The sequence below is a fragment of the Neolamprologus brichardi genome, chromosome 8 (genome assembly GCF_056152115.1).
Source record: "Neolamprologus brichardi isolate AB-2024 chromosome 8, ASM5615211v1, whole genome shotgun sequence".
Classification (NCBI taxonomy): domain Eukaryota; kingdom Metazoa; phylum Chordata; class Actinopteri; order Cichliformes; family Cichlidae; genus Neolamprologus; species Neolamprologus brichardi.
In genome coordinates, this window is record NC_142111.1 from 19,757,577 (window position 1) to 19,784,057 (window position 26,481).

The 26,481-nt window shown below is 39.4% G+C and overlaps 1 protein-coding gene across 2 annotated transcripts in view; it reads right to left on the reverse strand.

The window, feature by feature from the left end:
• Positions 1-26,481, reverse strand: part of kif19 (kinesin family member 19) — a 33,530-nt gene that overhangs the window by 1,596 nt on the left and 5,453 nt on the right. Inside the window, exons 3-18 of one of the 2 annotated variants that reach the window (XM_035907820.2) lie at positions 13,560-13,670; positions 13,347-13,434; positions 12,606-12,742; positions 6,168-6,293; positions 5,870-6,064; positions 4,192-4,338; positions 3,969-4,091; positions 3,643-3,799; positions 3,377-3,548; positions 2,821-3,019; positions 2,403-2,673; positions 2,041-2,165; positions 1,775-1,938; positions 1,563-1,668; positions 969-1,092; positions 166-554 (exon numbers count right to left, since the gene is read on the reverse strand). In XM_035907820.2, the coding sequence (XP_035763713.2) occupies positions 166-554; positions 969-1,092; positions 1,563-1,668; positions 1,775-1,938; positions 2,041-2,165; positions 2,403-2,673; positions 2,821-3,019; positions 3,377-3,548; positions 3,643-3,799; positions 3,969-4,091; positions 4,192-4,338; positions 5,870-6,064; positions 6,168-6,293; positions 12,606-12,742; positions 13,347-13,434; positions 13,560-13,670 (2,634 nt within the window). Of the gene's footprint in view, positions 1-165; positions 555-968; positions 1,093-1,562; positions 1,669-1,774; positions 1,939-2,040; positions 2,166-2,402; positions 2,674-2,820; positions 3,020-3,376; positions 3,552-3,642; positions 3,800-3,968; positions 4,092-4,191; positions 4,339-5,869; positions 6,065-6,167; positions 6,294-12,605; positions 12,743-13,346; positions 13,435-13,559; positions 13,671-26,481 lie in introns of both variants that reach the window. The other variant, XM_006790952.2, reaches the window with a different exon arrangement.

Sequence of the window (26,481 nt, forward strand, 5' to 3'; positions counted from 1 at the left end):
CTGCTGGCTTAAATCCTTATAAGACAAATGATTACCACAAAAGAAGCCACCGCAGTCATATTAGTCCTCTTGTTAACACAGACTACTGATAATCTACAGACATCAACATTATGTGACACCTTTCACGTGTCTTGTGGCAGTTTGAAAAGAAAACCAAATACTAACCGCTTGACCTGTGACCTCGAAAGAGCGTGAGCGTCTCTTTTTGCGACGGCCTTCAAAGTCTGCCTCGCGAGGCGTTTGGTTCTTGTTGAGCACCTGCCGGTTACGTGGGCGTGTCCAGGTCACATGCAAACCAGGTCCCTCCCCGGTGCTGCTGGACAGGTTATCGTCTGAAGTGGCGTGTCTCAGCTCGGGGCTGGGCTGCCTGACGCGCCTCATTGGCAAACCTCTAGGGGGAGCTTCGCTTAAAGATAGGCTGCTCTTCTGCTTCTTGGGGTCCAGGGGAGATGGTGCAGGAGGTAAACGCAAGACATCCACCTCGAGCGCTTTGGAGCGCCGACGTGCTGCTTTTACTGCAATGTTCTGGACCCCCTTTAAAATCTGCTGCCGTTCTGTGGAGACACAGGTAATTTCTTTTCACTGTTATTTTTAATCTCCATTCACACAACAGAAAGAAAGCTTGTTAACAGAGAAACACTACGTTTCCCCCATTAGCACTGATTTAATTGTTATAACTGAAAATCAATCGCTCATATTAAACATGAAGGAGATCTGCAGAATATTTCTTGTGTCCTGCTTCAAAAAATACACTTCTAGGTCACCGTGAAATCTGAAGGCTTCATCCTGAGCACTGATGCAAAGTGCTTTAAAAAAATCTTACATCATGGAAACAAACACTCATCAAACTCAAGGGTTTATTGATTTTCTGTTACCTTGCATTTAAATACTCCCCCTGTATTTAAACTGTAGTTAAAAACCCTGTTAAAATTCCCCAAAGTTCATATGTCCTCATTTGAATATCGTACCATTTATTGAGAGGGGGATATCGGCCCCTGCCTCGCTGCTCTCAGGTGATGAGTCCAGGTGGCTGCTGACACTGTGGCTGAGATGGCTGTAACTCAGAAAGCTCTCAGGAGCCAGAGGCTGCAGCTGCAGACGTGAGATGCAGAGTGCCACATTACGATATGACATTCACTGTGGTACTTTGCTTTCAGTCGGTCTGTCTGAGTGTCAGTGAAGATTAATCAATTCTATGGCTCTCCAAAATGAAATTTTAATTCTGAATGGGGCTCTGGTGGACTCTGGTGAACATAACTTTATCTTGCCAATGAATCACATCTCTCAGATGCATTTACACAGGAAAAAATAATGAGCTGGAGGTGATGAAACAAAGATGTAATTCTATGGTAAGCTTAGCAAAAAAAGCCTGAACATAGGAGTCAATAGTGAACATTTTATTATGGACAGGCGAATGTTGAAAAACAAAGGAATTAATAGAGTGAAGTATCTCTGAGAGTGAAATTCAAATACGAAGCCATGTGAAGAGAAGCTCTTCTGCATTTTCTCACAGCTGATAAAGCAAAATGAACAAAACCAGATGGTATTATAGTTGTGCTGACCTCTCTGTTGCCCTTCCCATTAATGTGGATGGGAGGTGGGGTCATTACTGCTGAATTTTTCATTTGCCTGGCATGAGGGCTGCTCTTGAAAACTCTGTTATTGTCCCTAAAGCGGGGAATAAGAGAACAAAACTGAGAACCTACAGTATGTATCCAGACAGTGTAACGAGTTAAAAAGCTTTAAGGCACACATGAAAAAGATGTCCTCTTACAGATCAGGTTCAGGCAGAATGGGAGGCAGGGTATGTCTGCGTATTTTGGCTTGACCTCGCCTGTTATCTGAGCACATGTTACGTATGCTCTCCTGGTCTGAATCTATGTCCTGCATGTTGTCACGACCGTGAGAAGGCAAGGCGATTTTAGGTAGGGAGACCTCCTGGAAGTAAGCACATAGGAGTTAGTTGTACCTTGTGTTCTTCTAGGCTTAATACTACTATAGTATCACTTAGTTTAGACTTTACGTGTCAGCTGTGGTTACCTTGATGGTCTGCCTGATTGTCACCTTTTCTAGGCCAATTGCTTTCTCCAGTTTCCTATCATCTAGTTCCCTCATGTACATATCATACAGCTCCTGGAGGTGTGGAGGTACGGGCAGACTGTGGTCTGTAACACGGAGGATAATTAATGTCTTTAAAGCAGGAATTAATTTAATAAAAAAAACAAATCAAAAATGAGCTTCATGATTATTCAATTGTCTATTTGTCTGGTGCAAAGTAACCTCATTTCACGTCATTGATATTCAACTGTAAAGGGCCTAATAACCCAGTTAGCAGTGCTATATGTATTTAGATGATGTTTGTTTTTAACAAACTATGTGAGTCATAATGCTCACATACTCACCATCAATGAACTGTCTCTGCTGCTGAATAATTTCGTCACACAGGTGTCTGTGCTGTTCAAAACGCTGCACCACAAAGTTTTTCTGTCGGATCACGTTGTCTTTGAGCAGAGCGTGGGACTGCATCTCTGCGTTCTCAATCTCCAGCTCGTGGACCTTACAGAGAAGTCCTAGGACCTCGCGTTGCTCCTCTGAGCTAACCCGCCGCGGCAGCAGCTCCTCCAAGCGCCGGGCCTGATCCCGAAGCTCCAGAAACCTACGCTCAAGCAACGCCTTTAAACAAAAGGTATAAAGGCACATTTTTAAAAAGCAGACTGTATTTCAGACACTAAAAATATTATGTATGCACTACAGTCAAAGGTTTTATAAGAACGATTCTGTTTTCTGCTATTTTTTCTAGTTGTAGACAGACATTCCCACCTTCTCCTTGTGAATCTTTTTCTGTTCAGCCATGAGTGCAACCAGATTTTCTCGAGCTATTGCCACCTCCTGAGTCTCCGTGGTGTCTGGAGGAGACTCTGAGGAATCAGAGTCCTTCTCGCTTTCATCCTTATTGACACTTTCCTTCCTCCTCTCCGCACGCCACTTTCTCCTGCGCCTGCTGCGCTCCTGTTCCCAGCTAAGAGAAGAAAATTACACTTTGTCACTGACAGAGACAATAATATCTGGTTAATTAAGGCACATTTGAAAGTACATAGTTGAAAAAGTCCTCTGTTTTTTTTTTTAAAAAAAATATGCGGCCAATAAAATTCATTATTACATTTGATTTGTGGGTTTTTTGTTTTTTTGATCAGACTTACAATAATTTATATTTATATAATCCACAAACACTGACACTTTAAGCACGACAAAGACATGCTGTGAGTTTTCAACATATTATCAAATAGCTGGATTCAATAATGTTACAAAGAGAAATACTGGATAAATACTGTTGGATAAAGAAGGGAGAAACATGACAAAAAGGCTTGACACTGACTCTGTAATAGTTAAAAGATTGTTAGAGGTGGCAATCTGGATCTCCATGTTGTTGTTTTCCAGCTCCATCAGGCTCTTCCTGATCTGCATCTGTTGGCGGAAGGCATCCAAAAGCTGCTCCCTCAACAGATCCATCTCCTCTCGACTCTGCTGGCTGGAGTGGGCCTGGACCTCTGCTACAAGGGAAGGGATGGAGATTAGACTCAAAGAGCTCAAAAAGCAGGTATTTTTCAAATATTAAAGTCAGCAGTGAGTGCGAGACCTTACCCTGAACATTGCGGATGTCAGCTCGGTCAGAATTGAGCTGCCGACTCGCCTGTTCTGCAATCTTCTTTTTCAGCCTCTCGATCTCGCAGCGCAGGTCTGAGATGATATTGGTGTACTGAGCAATGTGGTATGACACATTTATCATGTTCTTCTTCACCTAAAGGACAAAGGTGAAAAAGAATAATTGAGATATACTTTGGATATATGAATTATACAATAGAAGTTGGATTTCTAACTGCAGAAAGTTGAGTTGAAGCTACAATAATTTATTTAACTTCTGCTAGAGTGAAGCAATACTGAGACATATAAAATATTACTCAGCTCACCCGTGTTCGAATACTTTTGGCACGGTCTGCATATGTCAGTGTGTTACGAGACTCCTCAAAAGCTACAGAGGCAGGGCTAATATGGGCTATCATGACCGTTCGGCTGTTTCCGCCCAAGGAGTCCTTTTGTTTAAAAAAAAAGAATGATAAATATAAATACACACACAAAAAACATCTAAATCATCAACACAGTTGGTCCCATATAAACCTTTAGAGGACTGACCTTCAGGAGACGAGTCAACTTGCTGTCTCGATAGTTGACATACTTGTTACCATTTTTGTCACTCAGGGCGTTAATGCAGTTGCCCAAAGCCAGGAGGGAACGGTTGATGTGGGCCCCTTCCTTCAAACGCTGACCTCTATTTTGAGTCTGATAAAATAAAATAAAAATGGATGAGAAATGAGAAAACTTTAAATATGCTTTTAAAAAAGGAAAATATTCCCCCTTTTCTTTTACTGCTCTGAAGGTCATTTAAGTAATATAATAATAATAATAATAATATAACTAATATTATGATAACACTTACTTTTGGGTGGCACTGACAAAAAAAACTGAATAAGTATCAACAGATTAACACAGTTTAAACCTTTTAAATTAATAAGTTATGCTAAATAGAGGATTCATTAATGATGCCGATATTTAAGCTATGTTTTCACAGGTTTTACAGCCTCCAGACACCAGGGGAGTGTCAACATTAGTAAGCTATTGTTGGCTGTTTCTTTTGGTGGTGTAGTTGACATGTTTCCACTCCTGACCAATAGATGGCATTAGCTCAATGCTTGGTCCATCTAGTACTAAAATAACACAACCTCACCTTTTACCAACTACATGGATGCCTCTTGTTTACGGGGAGAGAAAATGTTCGTTGCAGCTTCATGTGACTAACACCTGTGAGGTATGCTCAACCTTGTAATGCGCAACTCATCAATATTATGCCTTTGAATCATTCAAATAGTCTCCATGGCAAATAAGTGCTCTCACAGCCTGACCGCATGATTATCTCATGGTGAAGAACAACAAGCCTGTGGTAAAATGAGCATCAGTGACAAGCTATTCAAATGAAGGAATAAAGCAGTCTCAACCTGCCAAAAAGAAAAAAGAAAACAACTGAACAAATACTTGAGTTTTTCTCACTTAACCACTTGCAAAGAGAAGGTCAAGGCGATAATACAACCCAGAAAATGAATTGGCTCGCAAATTCTCTTCATCGCTGTACTGACAAATACCAGTGTGACAATACTAAAAAGAAATTCCATGGACTGCTCTTCGCTTTTATATCTGTCATTCTTATTTTCTTTGTAAAGAATGTGCTTTAATATGTCATCTTCCAATTCTTTATTTTGTGTTAGTTTTCTGTAGAAATATCTAAAACATTTTTCATAAATTCCTGGAAAACAAAACAGTATTTTCAGTGCAGACATCAGATTTCATTTATGAAAAGAAATGAGTTGTGATACAATTAACACAGTTATGGGATTCATGTTTCTGACCACCTGTCAAATTTAAGTCCACTATGAACTGTATTTGACTCTACTTAGGTAGAGGTTGCAGGTATCGTGTCACAAATATATGTTAAAATGAAAAAACAAAAGCTGGTGGCCACTGGTGGACATATCCTACTGGATCAAGGGACTCAGATTATATTACAAGTCTCCTAAGATTTATGGTAACCTCCATCCTCTGAAGAAATCATTCATTGTTCCCCATGGAGACACGACTCATGGAGCAAACCCTTGTACTGTATACAGACACATCACATTAGCCACAGCCTTGAAACTTGACTTTGGTGGGTAAGCACTTGATAAAAGTAGCTTCACCCACACTCACTCCCTCTGAATAAATATATACATATATAAATATATATATATATATATATATATATATATATATGTACACACACCTGTGCTGCTCGTTCGGAGCCAGCGAGGTCAATCATAAAGAGGCGTGCAAAGCGGACCTCCTGCAGAACGTCACGACAGCGGCTCTGCTGTTTGACAGCTACTTGCAGCACAGCGTGGGAGCGAGATGATGTCTGATTGGCGGCTGTTGGCTCCTGGGTGCGCTGTTTGTTGCCCTTCATGAGGAGCTCCATGATCTAGAAAAACACAGATGTGAGTTATTTCTGGTCTTTGTAATTTCTGAGTGTTTTGATTGAAATAAATGGGTCATGTAGTGCTTGGTAAGGTAAACAAACTCACCTCTTGAGCATTGATGGTGGACACCTCTGTGATTCCAGCAACCTGAATAACTCCCTTAGAATCTTCTCTTAGGTCTAAGAAACCTGACGATGGATTCAGCAGGTCACGGATCATCTCATTGTAGATCTAATAACAAACAGAATATATGTATAAATATATATGAATGGACCTGCAATAAAGATCAAAAAGCTAGGTTACAGACACACATTAACTGCGGAAATTATTACATCCATGGAAAAGGCTTCATTCAGCCTTTCAGGCCTCCTGCATAGACTGAAACCTGGTACAAAAACATCAAGTGCTACATTTTCAGCAACTTGTCATTAAGTAACCTCTACTTGTTGGGTGGCAAGCTGTCATCAAATTAACGTCAGTGCTCTTTTTCATGAAAGCAGAATTGAAGTGACTTCTCTGAACTGACAGTAATGGCGTGAGCGTGAAGGCCCACAGCCACATAAAAACCCAGTGTAGGAAGTTACATCCTGGAAAGTGACCACTGGACGACAATCTGTCAGTGGGTTGGAAATGTTAAAGATGCTTTTTATTTGTCGAGCAGACGAACCCACAAACGCTAACAAGAGGATGCTTTTACTGCCACTGACAGCTGGGTGGTTGTTCCGTTATTTTTTTTCCATTGGTACACTATGATTGCTGGTGATGTTTAAACAAGCCCGAGTGTACAGCAGCTCTGAGAGGTTCTACTGAATCATAGTGGTACTTTGAGCTAAATGTTAAAATACACTCATGGTAAACGTGCTAGAATCACTGTTAGTGCTCTGCACAAGACACAGCTAAGATATACGTTCACAATACAAAGTGTTGAATAAACTTAACACTTGACAAGATGATGGCTTTAAAAGAAAATAATGGAATGATTAAAGATTGCTGGATAGTCAGAAATATTACAGTGTAATACATCAAAGCTAGCAAAGAGGATACAAAAACAACTGTCAGTGCAAACTATCGCAAAATCGACTTAAATAAATACCAACAATCAGCCTAATGCTGTCATGATATTAGAAATGTAATTGCTAGTGAGACTACCAGCTGAATTAATGAGTCTTGATACGCAATTTGACACCAAAACAAAGTGATTATTGCATGTACTTAAACACAAACGTCTTGATTAAAACATTACGCTGTTGCCAGTTACTTTAGGATAACAGCACAAAGTACTTCCATGCCCAACAGTGTCCACCTGTCTTCATCAAAGGTATCCTAAATATTAGTTCTGTTGACCTCTGGTGACCTACAACAGCTTTCAATCCGAGTAAGTAACATGTCTGGAAAAGTCTAATACTAACATGGTGCCAAGTAAACTGAAAAGGCTTTTGGAAATCAGACATCATTCATAAAGAAACCCATTTCGTAAGAGAACTGGCTTTATATTCTGAACCTTCAGATGGACAAAATAGTAGTTAGTTATTTGGACAAAAGCAGCTGCCAGAAACCAGCTTGCAGAGTTTGCCATCCTTCGAGGCTCACTAATGTAGCTAAAAAGGTTTCTCTTTCCATTAAGGTTTCTAAATCTGCCAAAACCCACAAACCAGAATAAACATGAACAAAAAAGGAGGACGGCTGTGTGCATGTGAATGGTACAGAATGGCTGAAGGTGTCCTTTTATCAGTACAGGCTATATTTATGTGCTCTGTGCACATGTTTAAAAGATTGCACATGTGAAAGAGATTGTGATCGGAACAAGGAAAGGAACAGATGTGTGCACTTCGCTCAGTAAGGCTATAAAATGGCGTTTAAACTCTTTGTGGTGAGGCAGCAGCGGTAACAGATTGCTCCCTGGAAACAGCAAACACACATGTCACGCACACACTTGTTTCAGGATTCATCCCGATGAGTTCAATGCAGGTCAGAGAGGATCCAGACTCAGCGACTAGACTTCCTAATAGGAACATTTTAACTTCCACCCACCCAGAGCGCTACTAAAAGCTAGGCTTCAATAACATTGTCAGTCACTGAACATAATGATAGAGTCTGGCACTGAAAACACAAAATATCATTTTGATGTCAGATGCAAAGCCCACTCTGAGAGGTTAGATTTGTATCCAACAAGTACATCTATTGTGCCATTTTTATTTTGTGCTCTTTTCATTTTTCATCTCTCTGTTTGTATTCTTCATTTTGTTTTCTTTTGCCTGGAGCTTTCCCTTTTTGTTTTCTTCTCCAAATTTCTTTTCTTTCCTGACAGCCTGAACATTTCTGAATAAATCGGACACATTTATTTGTATTTTTTGCTGCCATCTTTTGCAGATCTTGTTGCAAAACTATAACAGATAAATTGTTCACTTAAAATCATAAAAATAACCTCAATGACACAGTTACTTTCAAAGATTCTTTTCATGTTTACTTAAAACAGAAAAAAACCCAAACCAACAAAAACATTCAAATATCTTGCTAAATGACATGAAAATTGTAATTAGATCTCTTGAATGCTTACTGTAAGGCTATATTGTTTTTGTATTTTCAAAGTGAGGAAAACCCTAAATGACCTCTTGAAGCCTGTAGCTATACTAATTCACACCAGCCAGGATAAGTTTCTTCTGTCAGAGTCAAGTGAACCAGCTCTATTGTACCCAGGGCTATTAAGGCTTTTGTTGCTGAACACACAGAGTGAGCTGTACCTGCTTGTCAATAATGACGTGTGGAACACAGCCAACAGTGAAACTGCCATCCTCAGCCTGTGGTTTTATCTGTGGTCAACTGTTGTCAATTTATAGCAATGTGCTGAAGTAATGATGACAAGAGACAAGAATGGCATGGACTGAGCAATGGTCTCTACAATCGACCCCCGCCTATTCGCAGTTCAGTATTCGCAGATTTTTTTCGTAGGGCATATCTAAAATATTTGCTAATCATTTTAATTTTATTTTCGTGACTAATTAAATTTTTATGATAGAAAAATTATTTACTAATTTTCAAATATTCATATTAATCAAAACACAGCAAAATATCAATAAAATGTCGAAATTCCAAACACAAAGCTCCCGGGAAAGAAAATGCAGCTTGGGAAGCTGAAATATCAGCATTTTAAGAGAAGGTCTCAAGTATTTGAGGATTTCAGCTATTCACGGGAGCTTGTGGTCCCTATCCCCTGTAAATACCAGGGTCGACTGTACTATTATCCCCTTGTAATGTATTCAAATCACAATTCAGTCTAACCTAAAAAACAAACTTGAACTAATAATCCCAACACAGGAAAATCACTTAAAAAACGTCATTCCAAAATTCAAATAAATTATGTAATTGTTTGCATCAGTACTTCACCTAAATGTAGTTAAACTCAAAAGCTAATCAGGAGGTAATCAGCATCACAAAAGCACATTTTATATGTTCGGTATTGCCACAGGATAAATAATTAGTCAGACGTCGACACTGTTATTAAAATATAATCGCTCAGTAACTTTCGTTCATTCAGAAGCAAACGCATATTTGTTTTTTAATAACATTTAATTTAATTTTAATAGAATATCTACATAGGCATACCCAAGCCCATTTTCAGGAAACCATCAAACCTGTGCTCTAGTGCAAAACTGTTCAAAACTAATGCGAGTTTATTAGGTTAAAAAACAATTTTTTATGAATCAAATAAGTTAGCACAGCTGAAAACTAAACAACCTCTAAACATTGTACTAGTTGAGCGACTCAGGCTTCAGCATTTGGATGTTATTACAGTCTAAAATTGTCCCCCAAAAAAAACAGTAAAACTCAAACTTTTAAGAAATAGAGACAAATTCATGTGGAAAAACTGCCACAAAAACTAAATGTAATGGTGTGTATTACTCCAGTGAGATAACAACACAGACTAAATCTAACCAACACAGAAAGAGAGCTGGGAGTTTCCAGTACAACTGAGAAAGACATTTATGTACATAAAAGTTTCTAGTTTGACAAACAGGCGCCTCACAGGTCCTCAATCAGCAGATTCATTAAAAGATGCCCGCAAAACACGCTAACAGTGAAGAGGCGACTCCTGGAAGAAATATCTGAGTCTCAAAAATGCTGCTGCATATCTGAGACTAGGCAATATGAAAATAAAATAAAATGAAAAATAAAATCTGGACACTGAGCATAAGAAGATTAAAAAACCCTGCAGAGACAGGCTGATCAAAATGAGATCTCTTTGGGTGAAAAAAACAAACAAACCCCAAAACAATTTGTGAACAGAAGAATAAATAAAAAGACCCAAACTACAACTTCCTCCGCAAAAACTATTTAGAAAAGAAACAGTTTGCTTTTATTTTCTCTGCACGTTCAGTGAACAGAACAGCCACCACATCCCTTTTTAAGTGTGTCCAGATGACCTAAACTGAATGCCAGTTATAATTTCTATTCACAATTTTATATAATATTCACCGCAAATCATGTGATTAAGTTTGAGTTTTCATGAAAATTTTCTGGATGATCCTAAACTTTATAAATAAAGAAAGATAACACAGTAAATGGGAGAAAATAGTTTGTGAACATTTCAGAGATTTCTCAGCCCTTCAATGCATTTGATGTTGTTACAAAAAGCCACATTTCCAACAATAAGAATCATTCGAAGATGCAAAACTGGGTCTCCTGACCCTGCATGCTTACTTCTTTGTGATTTTTGTATTATTGTACTTGTGTGAGTTATTCTATGGTTTCTAGGTTCGATCCCTTGCCCTTCATGTTTCTCTGTTTCCCCTCTGTTCTGTGTAAATCTGTGTCTGCATGTTTGAGTTTCCCTCTGTGTCTTTCGGTTCTTAGAGTCCTCTGCCTTATGGTTTATGTCTCTGTGTTTCTTAGTTGCTGTCTCCACCGTGTCAAGTTCGCGTCTCTGTGTCATACTTCCTGTTCTACTTTGAAGGTCCGTGTCTTATGTGAATGCGTCCTGCTTTGCTTGTCTCGTCAGTCCTGATTATTCTCCCAGCTGTGCCCTCCTTCTGTGTCTCATTCCCCTCGTTACTTCCCAGTGTATTTAAACCCTGTGTTTCTCGTCGCTGGACCGTTGCCGACCCTCGTCAGTGTAACCCCAGCTCAGTTACCTCGAGAGTGTTTTCTAAGCGATTTGCCTTTATAATCCCTTCGTGTCTCTGTGTACAGATTCCCTGGACCAACCCCTGTGTTACCTGAGTGATTGGAGTGTGAAGAGGAGCGTGAGGAGTGGACGGAGTGTGTGTGTGACTTCCGGCGTCTTTCCCGTTCGTGTGTGGACCCCCAGAGCCCGGCTTTCCCCTCACCGTTGTAAATAGATCACCTGGTGTATTGTAATAAAGACTCTTGTGCTTTCAAGACCTAGAGCCTGCGCGTGAGTCCGTTCAGTCCCGTTGTGACACAAACATATTCTGTAAGTAGTTTTCAGTTGTGATCAACTGGTTTCAGTCAGTGGCGGGATTGATGTGTTTACTGAACACAAATGAACTCTCTTGTACAGTCCAGAATCAATCAGTTTATTGTATTTTCAAGCCAATGCTCTCCAAACACAAAAGAACAGTGTACACACAACACTGTCATCAGTGCCACCATGCCGTGACTGACTGAAATTGGCTAAGGCTGAGCTACTGGCATGCTGGATGCTGACATGAGTGTCCAAGCTGTTCCTGTAGCCTCGCATATCCATGAGAGTACTATCACAGATCTGATTCCTCTTGACGAAAATCGGAGTGGTGAGTGGTAGCAAGCTGAGGTGTTAGATAGAGCTTGACCATTATAATGGTGGGACTCATATCCCTGGGGCTGATACGTTTACATTTATATCAGAATCAGCTTTTATAACAACAGATAAAGGAAAATGTTTAAAAGTCAAAAGTCAAAACACCCTTCAATTCTGAGTTTTCACGCTGTATAATTTGTCCAGCAAAGGGTACTTTGAAACTTCCCTGTAGGCAACACCTTTCCCCAGAAACACAACAATTAATTGATCTGAGGAGAGTCGGCCAGAACTTAAGTTATTCCCAAGCTGTTGTGACAAAAAAAAAACAAACAAGATAATATGACAATGCAGTTCACAAACTATTTTAGCAAGGATTCATAAATTTCTATGCACATCACAGGTTCAGGAAATCTGTTTAAGTTTCATGTGTTTGACAGAAACAAAAAATATCAGCTCATACATTGAAGTTTTAAATCTTCAAATATTGCTATCAGTATTAAAAATCCTACATCAGGTGGATCTGGAAACTTGCTTAGTCCAGGTGCTGATGGGTGACTGCTTGTATCACTTCCAGAGGTCACCTCATTTGAAAAAACAAAATCCCATTTGAACAGTAGACGGAACCAGCGATGGATATCTAATGTTCATACCTCAAGAAATTAGTGGTAATTACTGAGTGAGCAATCAGAGTAATGGATCTAACATTTTGGGTCTCACTGCAGAGCAATTAGATGTGTCATTACTTGAGAGTTCGTGATAAGAATACAGGTCTAGAGACAAATTCTTTTAAAAATGAAAATCCTTACTTCCAGATAGGACATGGACACACTGTACAGCATGTCATCACTGGTCTCTTCAATGGCACGGAACAGGTCATTCAGAGTTCGAACATAGATGCCTGGCTCCTTGTCAGTCCCTAACATGGTGTACGTCTTTCCACAACCTGAAAACAAAATACAATACCTCTTATAGACCCAGTCTTAACCAAGGAGTGAGCACCCAGTGATGGACAAAATTAGCTACAGAGGTGAATTCGTGAAAAAACATTTTAAAGTATAAATAAATGGCAATCATTTGCTCCTAACGTGTTAACTTTGTAGTTTCAAGGAGGAAACAACATGCATACACATGAGTGGCTACAACCTCTGAGCTTACTTTCCACAAGAGGAGGCCAAGAGTAGAGCTTGTGTGTGAGAAATGGCCAGGCAGAAGGCAAAAAATGAAAGCAAGAGAAAGGTGAGAAACTTGATGGAGCAATGGCTCTGTACTAGTCTTTGACAGCCTGTGACTACCCGCTGGAAATGTGGGATGCAGAGCATGACTCATTTTCTAATCAGGCCTTTGCTAAAATCAAAAGTGAAACAGGTGTTAATAAGATGTCTACCTTTTCCCAAGAGCTTGCTGAATAGCTCTCTGGCTCAGGCTGACAACAGGTCAGGAGGGTTGCACATGTAATTAGTGTATGATACACCTATGAGCACTGAGACTGAGTACTAAGAAATATACTTGGTTCTTGTTCAATGCACATACACTCGCACAAAACAAACCTGTGGGTCCATAGGCAAACACAGTGGCATTGTAGCCTGATATAAGGCCCTCAATTAAGCCTTTTGTTGTTGCCCGGTACACTTCCTCCTGTATAGGGAGGAGAAAATAAAGGGTTCAGGCCATACATAAACGGCTACACATCAATATGAATACAGTGCAATATTTGCTTAAATTTATTTATTTATTGTTTTTTTCTTTAACTCCTGACAAACCTGACTAGCGGAGAAGTCAAATGCTACATCAAACATGTAAGTCTTCTCCCTCGAGCGATTGGCACGCAAGATGTCGTCTGGGTCCTCCATGGGGTCCATCAGAACCACCATCTAATGATGAAGAAAATGGTTAAGCTACAGGAAAAGAAGACAGGCCTTTGCAGGCAAGGGGCTACACACTATTAACATTAGCGAGGCCATTGAACTTAGTAATGTGTTTGTTGTGTAGACAGTATGGTTTACTTTTAATAACAGTGGAAAGATGTGCTAATGAGCAAATGGGCTGTCTATTCAGTGACATTAGGTCCAGCTTGAAAGTGTGGCAAAGATAAATGACAAGAAGGTCAGCTGAAAGGCTACTGAAGCGTATTTCTGCTGGGATTAGATGGATGACTGTTCACTAATCATTACAGTATCTCATAAGTGCAGGAAAAAAATATATAAACGACCGCTCAGTTTCCAGGACTAGCTAACACAAAATAAAGATATGTCTCTTTGTGGCAGATCACTGCAGATGCAAGTTTCTGTTGAGCCCCTTACTGTGCTGTACATCTGGAAAAACAAGATAGCCATTTGCTTGATGTCCCCCTTCAGGCCAATGAGATGAGCTCCAGTACCTACTTAATGATCATAAAACACCATGCTCCAAGTGTGTCCATTTGGATTTATTTTACTACATTTATGGCTTCTAGTAGGTTTTAGCATTCAATTACTTTTTGTGACTATTTTAAAGGTTCTAGTTCACCATCTCGCCAACCTTTATAGTTTCCACATTTGCTAAAACACAGCTGTTGGTGTTAAATGACTGAATTGACTGTTTGTGACAGTGAAGAGGAATGTTCTGTGTAGTAGTATCAACTTACACCAATTTGTAACAGCATTTCTGTATTTTCTTGAATTAAAGGTGCATGTATTTAGCACTAAATTATATGTGTATAGACATATACACATACATACACACACACTAATTACTTGAGATTCTCCATAATCTGTTAATGTAGTCACAGGGGTAAACATACTATGGTTTTACCACAGATGGTATTTTAATATATTCAGATCCAAATTAAAGAGGCATGTACAAAAAAACAACAACAAGTAAATACGTCTAACACAAAAAAGCAGTGTCACATGAAGACAAAGAAAGGAAGGGAAAAGCAATTGTGCAACTTCACTTTTGTGCACCTTTGAGCCTAAATGTTAAAAGTAAAAACTTCTTCCACTTATATATATTATTAAAGTTAATGGTAAGAAATTGCATGTGAAAAATGAAAATGCCAGCGGAAGCTATTTCCTCCAGGAAATGAAAGCCACTTCTTGTGACAAATACAGTCCCCTCTACACTCATTTCACAGCTTGTATGTAGAATATGCATTTATGGAAATGGGAATCCACTCAGGCCATCTGTCTGAATCACGGTCATAGAACACAATGACCCAAAAAGCAGCTCACATGGCAAAGACAGTCATGCAGTAAAGAGACAAACTTCAGTTTTTTAGGGAGAAAATTGGAAACATTGGTGTTAAAAATATGCTAAAAATATGCTTTTGTACATGTGACAGCCACGGTAGCAGAAATTACACTGAATGTGAATAAGCACTGAAATGTCACATTCTTCTAATTGTTCGGTTTGACAAAACTAGTCCATTATCACTAGTAAATCACATCTCTGAAAAAGAATATTTCAGAAACAATGCAGAAACAGAACATCACGACATCAGGAAAAATATATTACAATAAGGATGACAAATCTCAGGCTCAGAGTGGTTCCAACTGACTTGGTGTGATTGTACACAGCTGAAGGAAAATTAGTTTTCTCACAGTATTGTAGGTTTGAATCTTGTGCAACTGACCTGGGAGAAAAATTAATAAAAACAGAGAGCACTTAAGTTTATTTTAGATATGACCATGGGGGGGCTAGGGGTTTGTCAGCTGACCAGCTCCTTTCAGCAGTGGGCCTTGAGAGTCCTCTGAGGCCTGAAGCACTCGGCTTGTTTGATGACCCCCCCCCCACTCTTCCAACCCCACCAACCACTGAACCGCTCACTTTGAAGCCTCTCAATTGAAATTCAAGAGAGGGTGGGGGGGGTTCCACTTTTAATAAACTGGGAACAACAGATGAAGGCGGGGAGCATGGCAGGCTTATACAGGTTGCAATCAGAAAAGAGGGGGACAAAGAGGAGAGTGAAGTATTAAGAAAAAGAAAGAGTAAACATTGAAGGAAAACAACTATTTGTAACGAATTTATATTGTTACCTTTTCAGTTAGTATTTTTTCTATGGCATACATGTGAAGAAGATTAATGCCCCAATGTCCTTTCGACACAAAGATAACATGTCCAGCAACTGATGCCCATTCTTCCTCTTTCCCTAACTTCCTCCGTCTCCTGTAGCACCCAGATACCATGACGTACAAGCTCTGATCGCATTTCATAGAAAAGACACTGTGAACAACGTAGTACTTCTCTTAGGTGCTCTTAAGCCACTTAGTCTCAGTCAATGTGATGACCTTCGCAGACAATGTGAATGTAGTCAGAAGAATTATTCTGGCAAAGAGCAGCAAAGACACAAAAAGTGTGTAATTGAACATCTAATAATAAAATAAATGTATCAAAGTGGTCAGGAGCAAAAGAGGCCATGCCAATTGTAGTTACACCCAAGTGAGGGAGTGTTTTTGCCCACCTCTTAAGGGAAACCACTAGTCCCAGCGGTGACAAGAGGTGTAGGCAGGAAGGCCCGGGATGGACAGTCAGGCAAACAATAGTGATCCTTTCTGGCATTAACCTATTGTGACCATGGTAAAATGTAACTTTAACTCTAGATAGATGTTGTCAACCACAATTCCTCTTTCAGTCATCTTTCTATGATCTGAACCACACCTGCCACAACATAGAAGGGAGTGAGGGAAAATAAAAATTTTAGTTCAATTCAGTTTTATTTATTTATCATCATCTGAAAGCACTTAGTCTTGTAAGAAAAAGAGCCCAACATTAAACATAGATTTGCAACAGTAAATTGATCCTTTATGAGTGAGCATTTGGCAACACTGAGGAGAAAAAACAATCTTTAAAAGAAGTAGCAGAAATAATCACTTTGCTATAAAGATTTTTTACTTGTATATATTCTTCTATATATTCTTGTATATATTCTTGTGTAATTTTGTTGCTTGAAAAAGCTGATGAGCACACAGCAGTGCTGTTACATAATAGCAAGTATCAAATGCATGCTTTCATGCACAGTTCTGTTTCTGTGCATGCGCTTGAGAAATCATTAGGGACCAAGGGTGTTGATAACACATATAATCCCATCTGTCATCTGTGTTTCTTGAGTTACAGTACAGGCTACCTTCCCACAGCTCCACCCATGAACATCCACACACAGCATCTGCTGCTTGGAAAGATTCTATACTATTAATTTTCTTAAGTCTCCTGATAAGACTTTAAGGTGCTGGCTCTAGTGTCAGTACACTGTGTGGCAACATAAGACAGGATGTCTGGACATGTGCCTAACCTTCCTGGGGTTTAGAAGTTCTCGACACAGACGGCCTTTACCGTAGGTTGTTCTCTGCATTTAATTAAGAGGCTTCTGAGAAGTGTCTGAGGTTAGGTACAGGTCAGTATTAGCCCTTGAGCACTGACGTCTAGCGTACAGAACAGGTTAAGAAACGCTTAGAAACGTAGTGTTCTTGACATTAGCTTTATACACATCCTCCCTCTTTCCGGTTTTTGCTCACAGTTACATGGAAACGTACTCAAACACACAGCGAAAGAAGCATGTTGATGTGTATAAGATGAAAAAGACAGTTTTAACGCACGTATGTTTGAGCACAAAGAAATTCACCTATACAAAAGGTACGTAATTTATTTCCCCACAAGAACCGACTAATCACATTTTGCCACTATGAGCACATTTGGCAAATGTTAAGATGAATTGATGAAACTGTTAGCTGGCAAAATGAGCCTTAAAATAGTTAATCAAACTCATCTCTCTTGAGTTGAGCTTACTTGAGGCGAAGCTGTGAGTCAGTGAACAGCTGCACAGCAACCATTCTCCAAACACAACCGCTACAATACAGCGAGCACATAGATCATTATAAGGGCCTATGTGTTTGCTGTTAACGATCAAAGTAAAGGACAGGCCAAAACTGTGATAGTATAGTAACAGTCAATTTGCCATCACGTCCATTAATGGCTTAGCACTCTGATGATAACAGCCAATTTCAGCGTGTGATTTCTAAACCTCTGCCAAAATGGTTAAACTTGGGTAGTGGTCAAACCATGATCTTTCAAAGATCCAGAAAGACACAATTTTAGATGTTTGACGTCAAAACAAGACTTTCCACTCAGTTCTAAATTGGCTCTTGTTGTTATTTCTACCAGGACCAATCGCCCCTTTTCACTGGCTGCTGACTTATTCATGGGCACCTCTGAAGGAGACATCAATTTTGACACAAGTGGGCTAGAAGCCCGATGCGCCTGAGAAAAGCACAAAGTGAAAAGGAAAGCAATTTCCTGGTTGACAGCCTCTACAAGCATGGTGTCATTTTTAGCAGTTTTAATCATGGTGTCACAATGGACATCACATGCTACAGCCACTTTTCATTTGGATGCAGCGCGTGACTCATTTTAACTTGACCTCGGAGGCTGGCAAAAAGAAAATGGTCAGAGCGTGAATTTATACACGGTGGCTAAGAAAAAAAGAGGCTATAAAATATTTATAGTATCTCAAGGATCAGCCAAAGTCCGACAACAGCTTGCTTATGAGGCGACATGAACCCAATTAGCATGATGGCATTATCTATACACCTGCAATAAACAGTGTGGTGAGATGGAGCAGTGCTGCGTGGTGCTTTTCTTGGCTGATGTGAATGATGATCCACAAGACTTGCTGTTGGGGTCATTAAACCAGCAGGATTGACTTGGTTGGCCATCCTGCTAACTATAGCACAGCTAGCCCCCACCGTAGATCTATAATTCAAAGCCTGGATGTGGTGCGGTTTCACTAGCGAGCCAGCCCTGGTTGCTTCTCCCTATCATGTGCCAAATGGAAAATGCTGCCAAGACGGGGAACAAAAGTCAGAAGTCTAGAGATCAACCAGTTTTCTAAGCACTATTTCATTACACCTAGATAATGGTTAGGGTCACTAAGAAAATAACGAAGCAAAATCTGAAAACAAAACCCTTTTCCTGTCTTGTACTAATCGTATAATTATTTTCAGGCTTTGGTGTAGTGCATTGCTAGCAGGTAAAAATGTTGTGAGATATTTTAAGGTTAATTAACAAAAACCTTATACATCAATGAAGCAGCAACAACTGACGCAATAACCAAAGATGAGAAATCTAAAGAACTGACACCAAAAATGTTAAGATGCTGTCTGAATTAGAGTGAATTGGCTTCAGTGTTGATGAGGTAACATCCCTTAATCAGAATCACAATCTTTTATTAATCCCTAAGGAAATTATGTGAACAGTTCGTAATGCATGCTTTGAAAAGATGCATTTGTGATAGATTGTGGTCACCCTGAAAGAACTTTCCCACTATGACAAGCAGGCTATTGGGAAAAACACTATCTTGTTGTCTACTGAAATCCTTTAATTTGCTTTAAAATTATCCCTACAAATCTATATGAGACAGATAAGTTAAAAGTGCAGTTGAAATGTCTGCTAAAATAGAGCTGCTAATATGCTGACTTCAACTGAGCCACTGGCAGAAAAAGGAAATGCCAGCCACATTAGGTCTACAATGCAGTCCTTTTATTGTCATGCAGGTATTCATCTCTTTATTTATTAAAGGACAGGTACCCATCAGAATATGAAATAAATGTATTAATCTCTGTGTGACGACTCTGCTCTCTGTGTGTATTTCAGTAGTCCCTTCTAATATCTTCTGGCTGCACAATCACATAACAGTAGATTTGTTTAACAATGCCATCTGCATGCTGTGTCAAGAATACTGAAGAAGAATAAAAGGACTGAGATCAGAAAAAGAATGCAAGTGGGTCTAAGCTGTGACCTTTACAAGGAAACCTTTCAAGCTGCTCTGTCAGCAACGCAACCAAAGCTTTGGAAAATCCAACGGGCACAATTGCAGCTGGTTATCTGATAGAAACCCTCGGCACTGCCCTCTGCTCCCCAACAATGCTACTGTATATCCCGTTTCAGAGGCTCTCTATGATTGGAGGTGCGTGCTGGATCACAGTATACCTGATACAGTGTGCCTGATAGCAAGGTCTGCTCTTCTATTTGATGTTGTATAAGATGTCTGGCCGTGGCTAACGAAGGCCAAATCATTACAGTCAGATGTAATTCCGACTGAGATGTTCAATAATACACGCAATAGTACTTTCAGCCTCTTGGACAATGCAGCAAGATGTCTTTTAAGCTGAAGAATTGGGTGAGAGAAATTACTTAATTTTGTCCCTTTTAAACTTCCAATTTTCCTCGCTGCACTCATCACTTCCGTTATTTCTTTTTTATGTAGCACAGATGCATTATTAAACAGCACAGGCACGGATTGTTAAAAAGGACTGAAAGAACAATGCAGCAATCTGTCATCCAAAAAAGCAATTCACTAAGCGTCCAGATCACAATTCAGTGTGAAGATGTCAGGTATCTTCACACTGTCATAAATTATACTCTAAAATAAAACATTCAAACCCATTAATCACTTTTATTTTGTTTCTTGTGTTAAAAATGTCATGCAAGCCAACAGAAGAAATGACAAAAGAGTAAACTCAACGCCAAGAGGTAATTAGGCTGATTACCAGAAAAGCTATTACATGCCAACGTGGTACCATCACAAACAAACATCCAGGAGTACACCAGCTGGCAGAAACCCATAGTAGCGCTGTGCCAGAGGCTGGTGGCTTTTTAAAGGCCAGAAGTAAACTCAAGGCCAAGGGCCGGAGGTCTGGCATAACACACAAACTAGGGCAATCACCAGTTATCCAGGCAATAACACACAGACGCAGACTCAAACACATACTACACAGAATCAAGCTACAATTCCGAGGTTGATATGGGTTAACATCTAGCTTCACATTTATCATGTGTCGGAGAACTTAAGAGTCAACCTTCAGATTATTTCTTTAGGATAAAAAGGAAACGTTTGAATGAAAATAAATTCCAATTGAAATCAGAAAAATTAAACTGACCTGTACACAGATTACTCCATTCCTTTCTTAATATCTTATTTTTTTTTATTATAAATGGTAAAAGTCTTCTGTGTGCCAGGATTTCAGATATAAATATGCCAGCATTTTTCCATTTACACCTTTGATGTTCTGCTTTTTGACAAAGATGATGTGAATCATCCATAGCAGATTAACCTCTAATAATAAACAGACCAAACAAACAAACAGTGTAAAATAACTTCATTTTTTTAAGTGTGTATATTTGCTTTGTTATTTGTTCCTCATTTGTTTCATTGTAATGACTGTTATAATTATCAAAAGGAATTATCACAGGAGTAAGATGACTCTCCTTCTTTCTAGTATAATAGAATAAAAGCTGAAAAAACATGTTGGTGAGTAATGGCCTTTGGAGGATCCTTCCAGATGAAGGCAGCAGCAAGCTGTGCAAGGGTCCATTTAGTACAGAGCCGAGTTAACTTCACACCCATGTTCACACAAAATGACAGTAATAGCAAAATGGTGCTCGACAGCATGCTATTTTCAGCCTTTCAGTGAATTTTGCTACCATCATGACATGACAGAAGGAGATGTGACAGAAGGAGATGTTGTCCGTGTAAAACACAAAAGAAACCATTACTTCTTCCAAGTCCTTTTTGGAGGCATGGCAGACAATCAACTTTCTCCAAGGTTTCAAAAATACACTCCACTCTCTTTTTAGAAATTAACTGACAGCTTGAATGTACTAAAGAGGTATAGGCAAAAGAAAAACTGTAAGCAGCCCCATGAAAGTGTTGAGTTCATTAAACAAACAAACAAAAAAAACTAAAGTGGAGTTTGGAACTGACAAACTGTCTAAATTGAACATCCTTTAAAAATGTCAGTATGCAAATTAGATTGTTAAAAGCTTCTGGGTGAGCTCAGGAAGCACAACTGTACTAATTCAACCAGAGTTTTTTAGCTTACTCTATATTGGATTTTCAGTTGAGTTCCTAGGTAATACTTAATAATTTGATTGAAAATCCTACGTCAGCTCCCTCTCAATTAGTCAAGTTCGCAAAGTTGGGTGACGGCAGGGTGACGACTATACCCCTTCAGGCTTTTATGGTTATGGGTGATAAAAATTATGTTTTCATCATATATTTTTAGGGATGGGTACCAGCACCGGTTCTGACATAAACGGTAGTAACCAGACCAAAAAGCAGCGCACATTTCGGTGCTTTTGGGTCTGGAATATTTTATTATATTAATAATAAAATATTATTAATATTTTTTAAAATGATAGCGGCACACACGAAAATTTTTCAAGCACAAACCAGCACAAATGTAGCACAAACGTTTAACATCAATTTTGTTTGATTTGGATAATGTGGGGGGGGGCTGGTTGACCTTTTGACCTTTACATTTTCATTAATATCTTTAAAACAGAAGCAGCACAAATGACATTTTTAGCAGCACAAACATAGCACAACTGATTGACACCAATTTTGTTTGATTCCATTAATATGGGGGGGCTGGTTGACCTCTGATGACCTCTAGAAATTTTTATTAATATCTTTAAAATGATAGCAGCACAAACAAAAATTTTTGCAGCACAAACCAGCACAAACATAGCACAAACGTTTGATACCACTTTTGTTGGATTTGAATAAGGTGTGTGTGTGGGGGGGGGGCAACTTCACTCACATTGCAACAAGTGCTTTAAGGTGATACTGTGCAAAGGAGGTAACACCTCAAATCTGACGACGAACCTGGTGACGCATAGTGTTTTTTTAAAAGCCAAGAAATGCACCATATTTGATAGCTTGCTGTGAGACCGCACACCGAGCACATCTACTGCGGGTGTGGTGCCTGTTCTCGGAGTTATCAACATCCCCCAAGAACCCGAAGAGGAGAGTCCTGGCCCCTACCCCTGCCAGTGAAGCAGAAATGATGACAGATGATGATGGCAGCAGCAGCCGTTCTTCTCTGTGTGAGTAGCTTAATGTTGTTCGTGTGTAATTTACGTTGAGTAGGCTAACCACGTTATTACATTAATGCATGTAAGGTGAACTAGCAAACACCATCGTAGTTACATGAGGCTGTCTTCTTGTTTGATGGCAGATAATCCCTTCACCCTGGCCAAAAAAGCTAAAATGACCAAAGAAAAAGTGGAAAACAGCTAAACATGAGAGGTTTTTGGACAAAGTTTGTGTTTTTTTCCATTGTTTAAGTACTGCTTCCAAACAAGAGTGATACCATAAATCCCCTATACCTGCAGAAAAGGCTAACATTGTTATCTTTTTACAAAAAAAACAGCTAAACATGAGAGGTTTTTGGACAAAGTTTGTGTTCTCCATTCTTTAAGCACCGGTTCGAGCACCGTTCAAGCACCGGCACCGTTTCAAAAGTACCGGTTTGGCACCGGTATCGGATAAAACCTAAACGATACCCATCCTTATATATAATACATTTATTGTGCAGCTCTTAAAGCTACACAATAAATGGAGACGTGACTCACCTACATCACCTTTTAATTACCATCCTTGTGGAAAAGGTAAGTTTTCTATTCTCTGACTCAGTGCTTTGATTAAACATTTTCCCCTGATTCTTGTTTTAATTGTCCAATGTAGGCAATTTTCGGGAAAGGCGGTCTCATGGATGAGCCCCACCAGAGAGACAACATGTTGTTATGACTGTAGTAATACGGTAAAAGTCCCCGTAGAGACTGGTTCCCACTAGATCATTAATACCCAAGGCATTCAATTCTTTGTAAACACCCTGTAATGGTTAGCTGAAAATCTGTCCATCTCAAATACAATCTCTTTTCTTCCTATTTTTACTTCCCTCAGTCTTTTTTGGCATACTTGTTTCTCTTCCCACTCAAAAATTTGACTCTTCATTTCACAACTGATATTTTCAATTTATTGCTTTTTCAGCTCTGGCTAGAGTTATCTCAGCCATTGTGTAAAGGCTTTTTTACCTAATAGTTTTGCCACAATGGACAAATTCTTGCCTGTCACCTATTAAAGCGAGCACATCTATGGCCCTGCCTTTAGAGAGCGCATGATGAGAGGGCACTGAGAGGGATCACTCACAGCACACGCAAACATGCACGATCCAACCAACAACAGCTCATGCTGTAAAGGAGGGTGTAGTGAGAAAGATAACTCGAGGTCAGGTGTGAGAATAAGGAAAGCAAAGATTATCCACTTCTCTGGAACAGGCTATTTGGATTGACACATTAACCCACATTTGAAGAAAAACAAAAAAGTAGGTCTACTTTCCACGTCTGGCCCAAACTGCTTCCTCTGCTCTCTGTGGTGCCACTGTTGCCATTTTAAGTTCAGTTCCTGTGCCTAGCACTTTCGCTGTATGCTATTTGCAGCTGTGAAGCTATTCAAACAGTCTGCCTCATAAAAACACTCCACCTAGACAAAGTGTGCCATTTTTCCCCGTTTTTGTTAGAAATAGGCTAGCAAATGGGCTGTTGGAGAGAACATTTCCATTAACAGAGGGTGGAGAAACAATAAGGGAGCAAGTTAATTAGGCATATTTATTGAGTATATCTTATGCATGGCACAGACTTTTAAGCATGCTACATATAGAATCAAATTTACCACATTTTTAATTAATCCTGCAGTCTTACTAGTTTCCTATTGTGTGTTTGTGTTTTAAATACTGTTTGTTTTCAGCTAAGAGCTACTGCACAGAAGCTTGTTATGTGACTGCATAGTGACAATAAAGAATCTTGAATCAATGTCAGGATGGCTACCTGACCAATTTTATCAGTCACTGAGTGTCCTATGTAGCATTCTGATGTTTGCTGGCACTTTTGTATTCTGCAGTGCAAACCTTTTCTAATCTACACTACACTGTTTTCTTAGGGAGCTGCTTTTTTTAAACCGGGCTAATTACAGTACAGTCTCTAATGCGAAGGCAATTTGAATCTCCTTTCACTGACAGGCCAGCGTAGAGGATGTCGGAAACTCTATACTGAGCACTTGAGGTTAGGTGCTTCGTAGTTCACAAAGGCAGAAAATTTGCCAGTTAATGGGCATACTGTAATGACGTTGACCTGTGCTTGGACCAAGCTGAATGCTGCTGATTGTCTCAAAGGATGTGATCTTTACAAAGGAAGCAGGAGGTAAAAGGTTACATTTTTGTTTGCCTTCTGGCTGACATTCTCTCTCTTAAAGATGAACATGAGAGACAAAACCTGTCCCTGAGAATTTTCTTTAGAACACCCGATATATAAGTACATGGGAATCCCTGCACATTACAGAAATTGTACTGTCATAAGATACCCATGAAATGCAGTGCAGAATGCACAGACAAGCTAAGCTGTACAGATGTCCCACTAATGAATGCAAGAACGTATTTGATGCAGACAATTCACGTGCTGACTGAAAAGCAATAAGGAAAAATCCACAGTTTTTGTGAACTTCTTCGAAAACGGTTTCCTTTATTCTCACAAATGTTGGACTGTAATTTTGAGGAACAGAAATGAAAAAACAAAAACAGAAAACAGAAAACAAAAACAAACAATGGCCCTGACCTTGTCTAGGTGTCTCTATGGAGATGAGGCCTCAACATAAAGCATTCCCCTCTGTGTGGTGACAGACCAGCCTGGCCAAAAACATGCCTTACAACTCCAAAGGCTAAGACACATGCTGCGTGACGCAAACACTCAACTCTACTAAAAGATATTTTACATACATGTGTATGAATTTATGTACTAATTTTTCTGATATTCCTTTTCTGGCTCCGCCTTTGAAAATGGATTCAGTTTTTACATAAAGTGTCTGCACATTTATAAGGGATCTGTGCAAAAGGTTTTTCTTAATGTACTCTGTAAAAATAATCAGCTTGTAAAGTGGAATTGCTGAAGAGAGCCACAGGGTGATGCCTCCTTTGCAGTGCTTGAATTAAGACACAGGACACAGGTACAGAAATAAGGCTTTGACTGAGATTCCCATGTTCAATGAAATGTAGTGCTGAGGACACCTAGTATGGTATGGTCACTTTTAGGTTGTATTGAACAAAGCACCAGAGCGAATGTCTCCACTCCTGTGTCTGACAAATGTCTAAACTATTATAGGCAAGCTAGCTAAGTGCTACGTATTACTCTCTCTTCTCGGACAAGGACACATCATAGGTGGTGATCCCTGATCATTTAACAACATGTGTTATCCCACCTGTTTATTTAGAGGCTGCAAGACACCCTTCATCTCAACTTCAACTGAAATGGGTTCCACAGCTTGCTGATTTTCGTTCTTTCTTTCTTTTTTCTTTGTTTTACAATTTAACACAAAAATGATAATTGCAAATTGTACATATACCTCAATAAATACATAACAAAGTTTGTTGTAGTGACAGGGCAGTGATGCCCAGTGATGGGTAAACTATTGCCCAACCCTAAAGATAAAATACCTTTTAAATAATTAAATGTATTTTCAATGACTCTACCTCTACCTACCACTTTAGTTTAACCATTAAAATGTCACATCAGACTTTGTTAAGTGAAAATGTTCTAAGTAATTATGTTCACAAGACTGAGTGACCATCTTTAGACCTTATGGGCTAAACATAGCCTTAGTGTTAGCCTCTTAAGGACTGACCTCTCACCTCTCACTCTAAAAGCTGGTTTCCAACAGCATTTAAAAGTTAATGCGTTACATTATTTTTTGCTACTCACCGGAACCTGTCTGAAAAAACAAAATATTTGCAGACCATAGGAATTATATTATCATCTGTGGCAAGAGCTGTTATCTTTTTTGTATTATATCATCATTAGCAAAGACCAATACACCTAGGC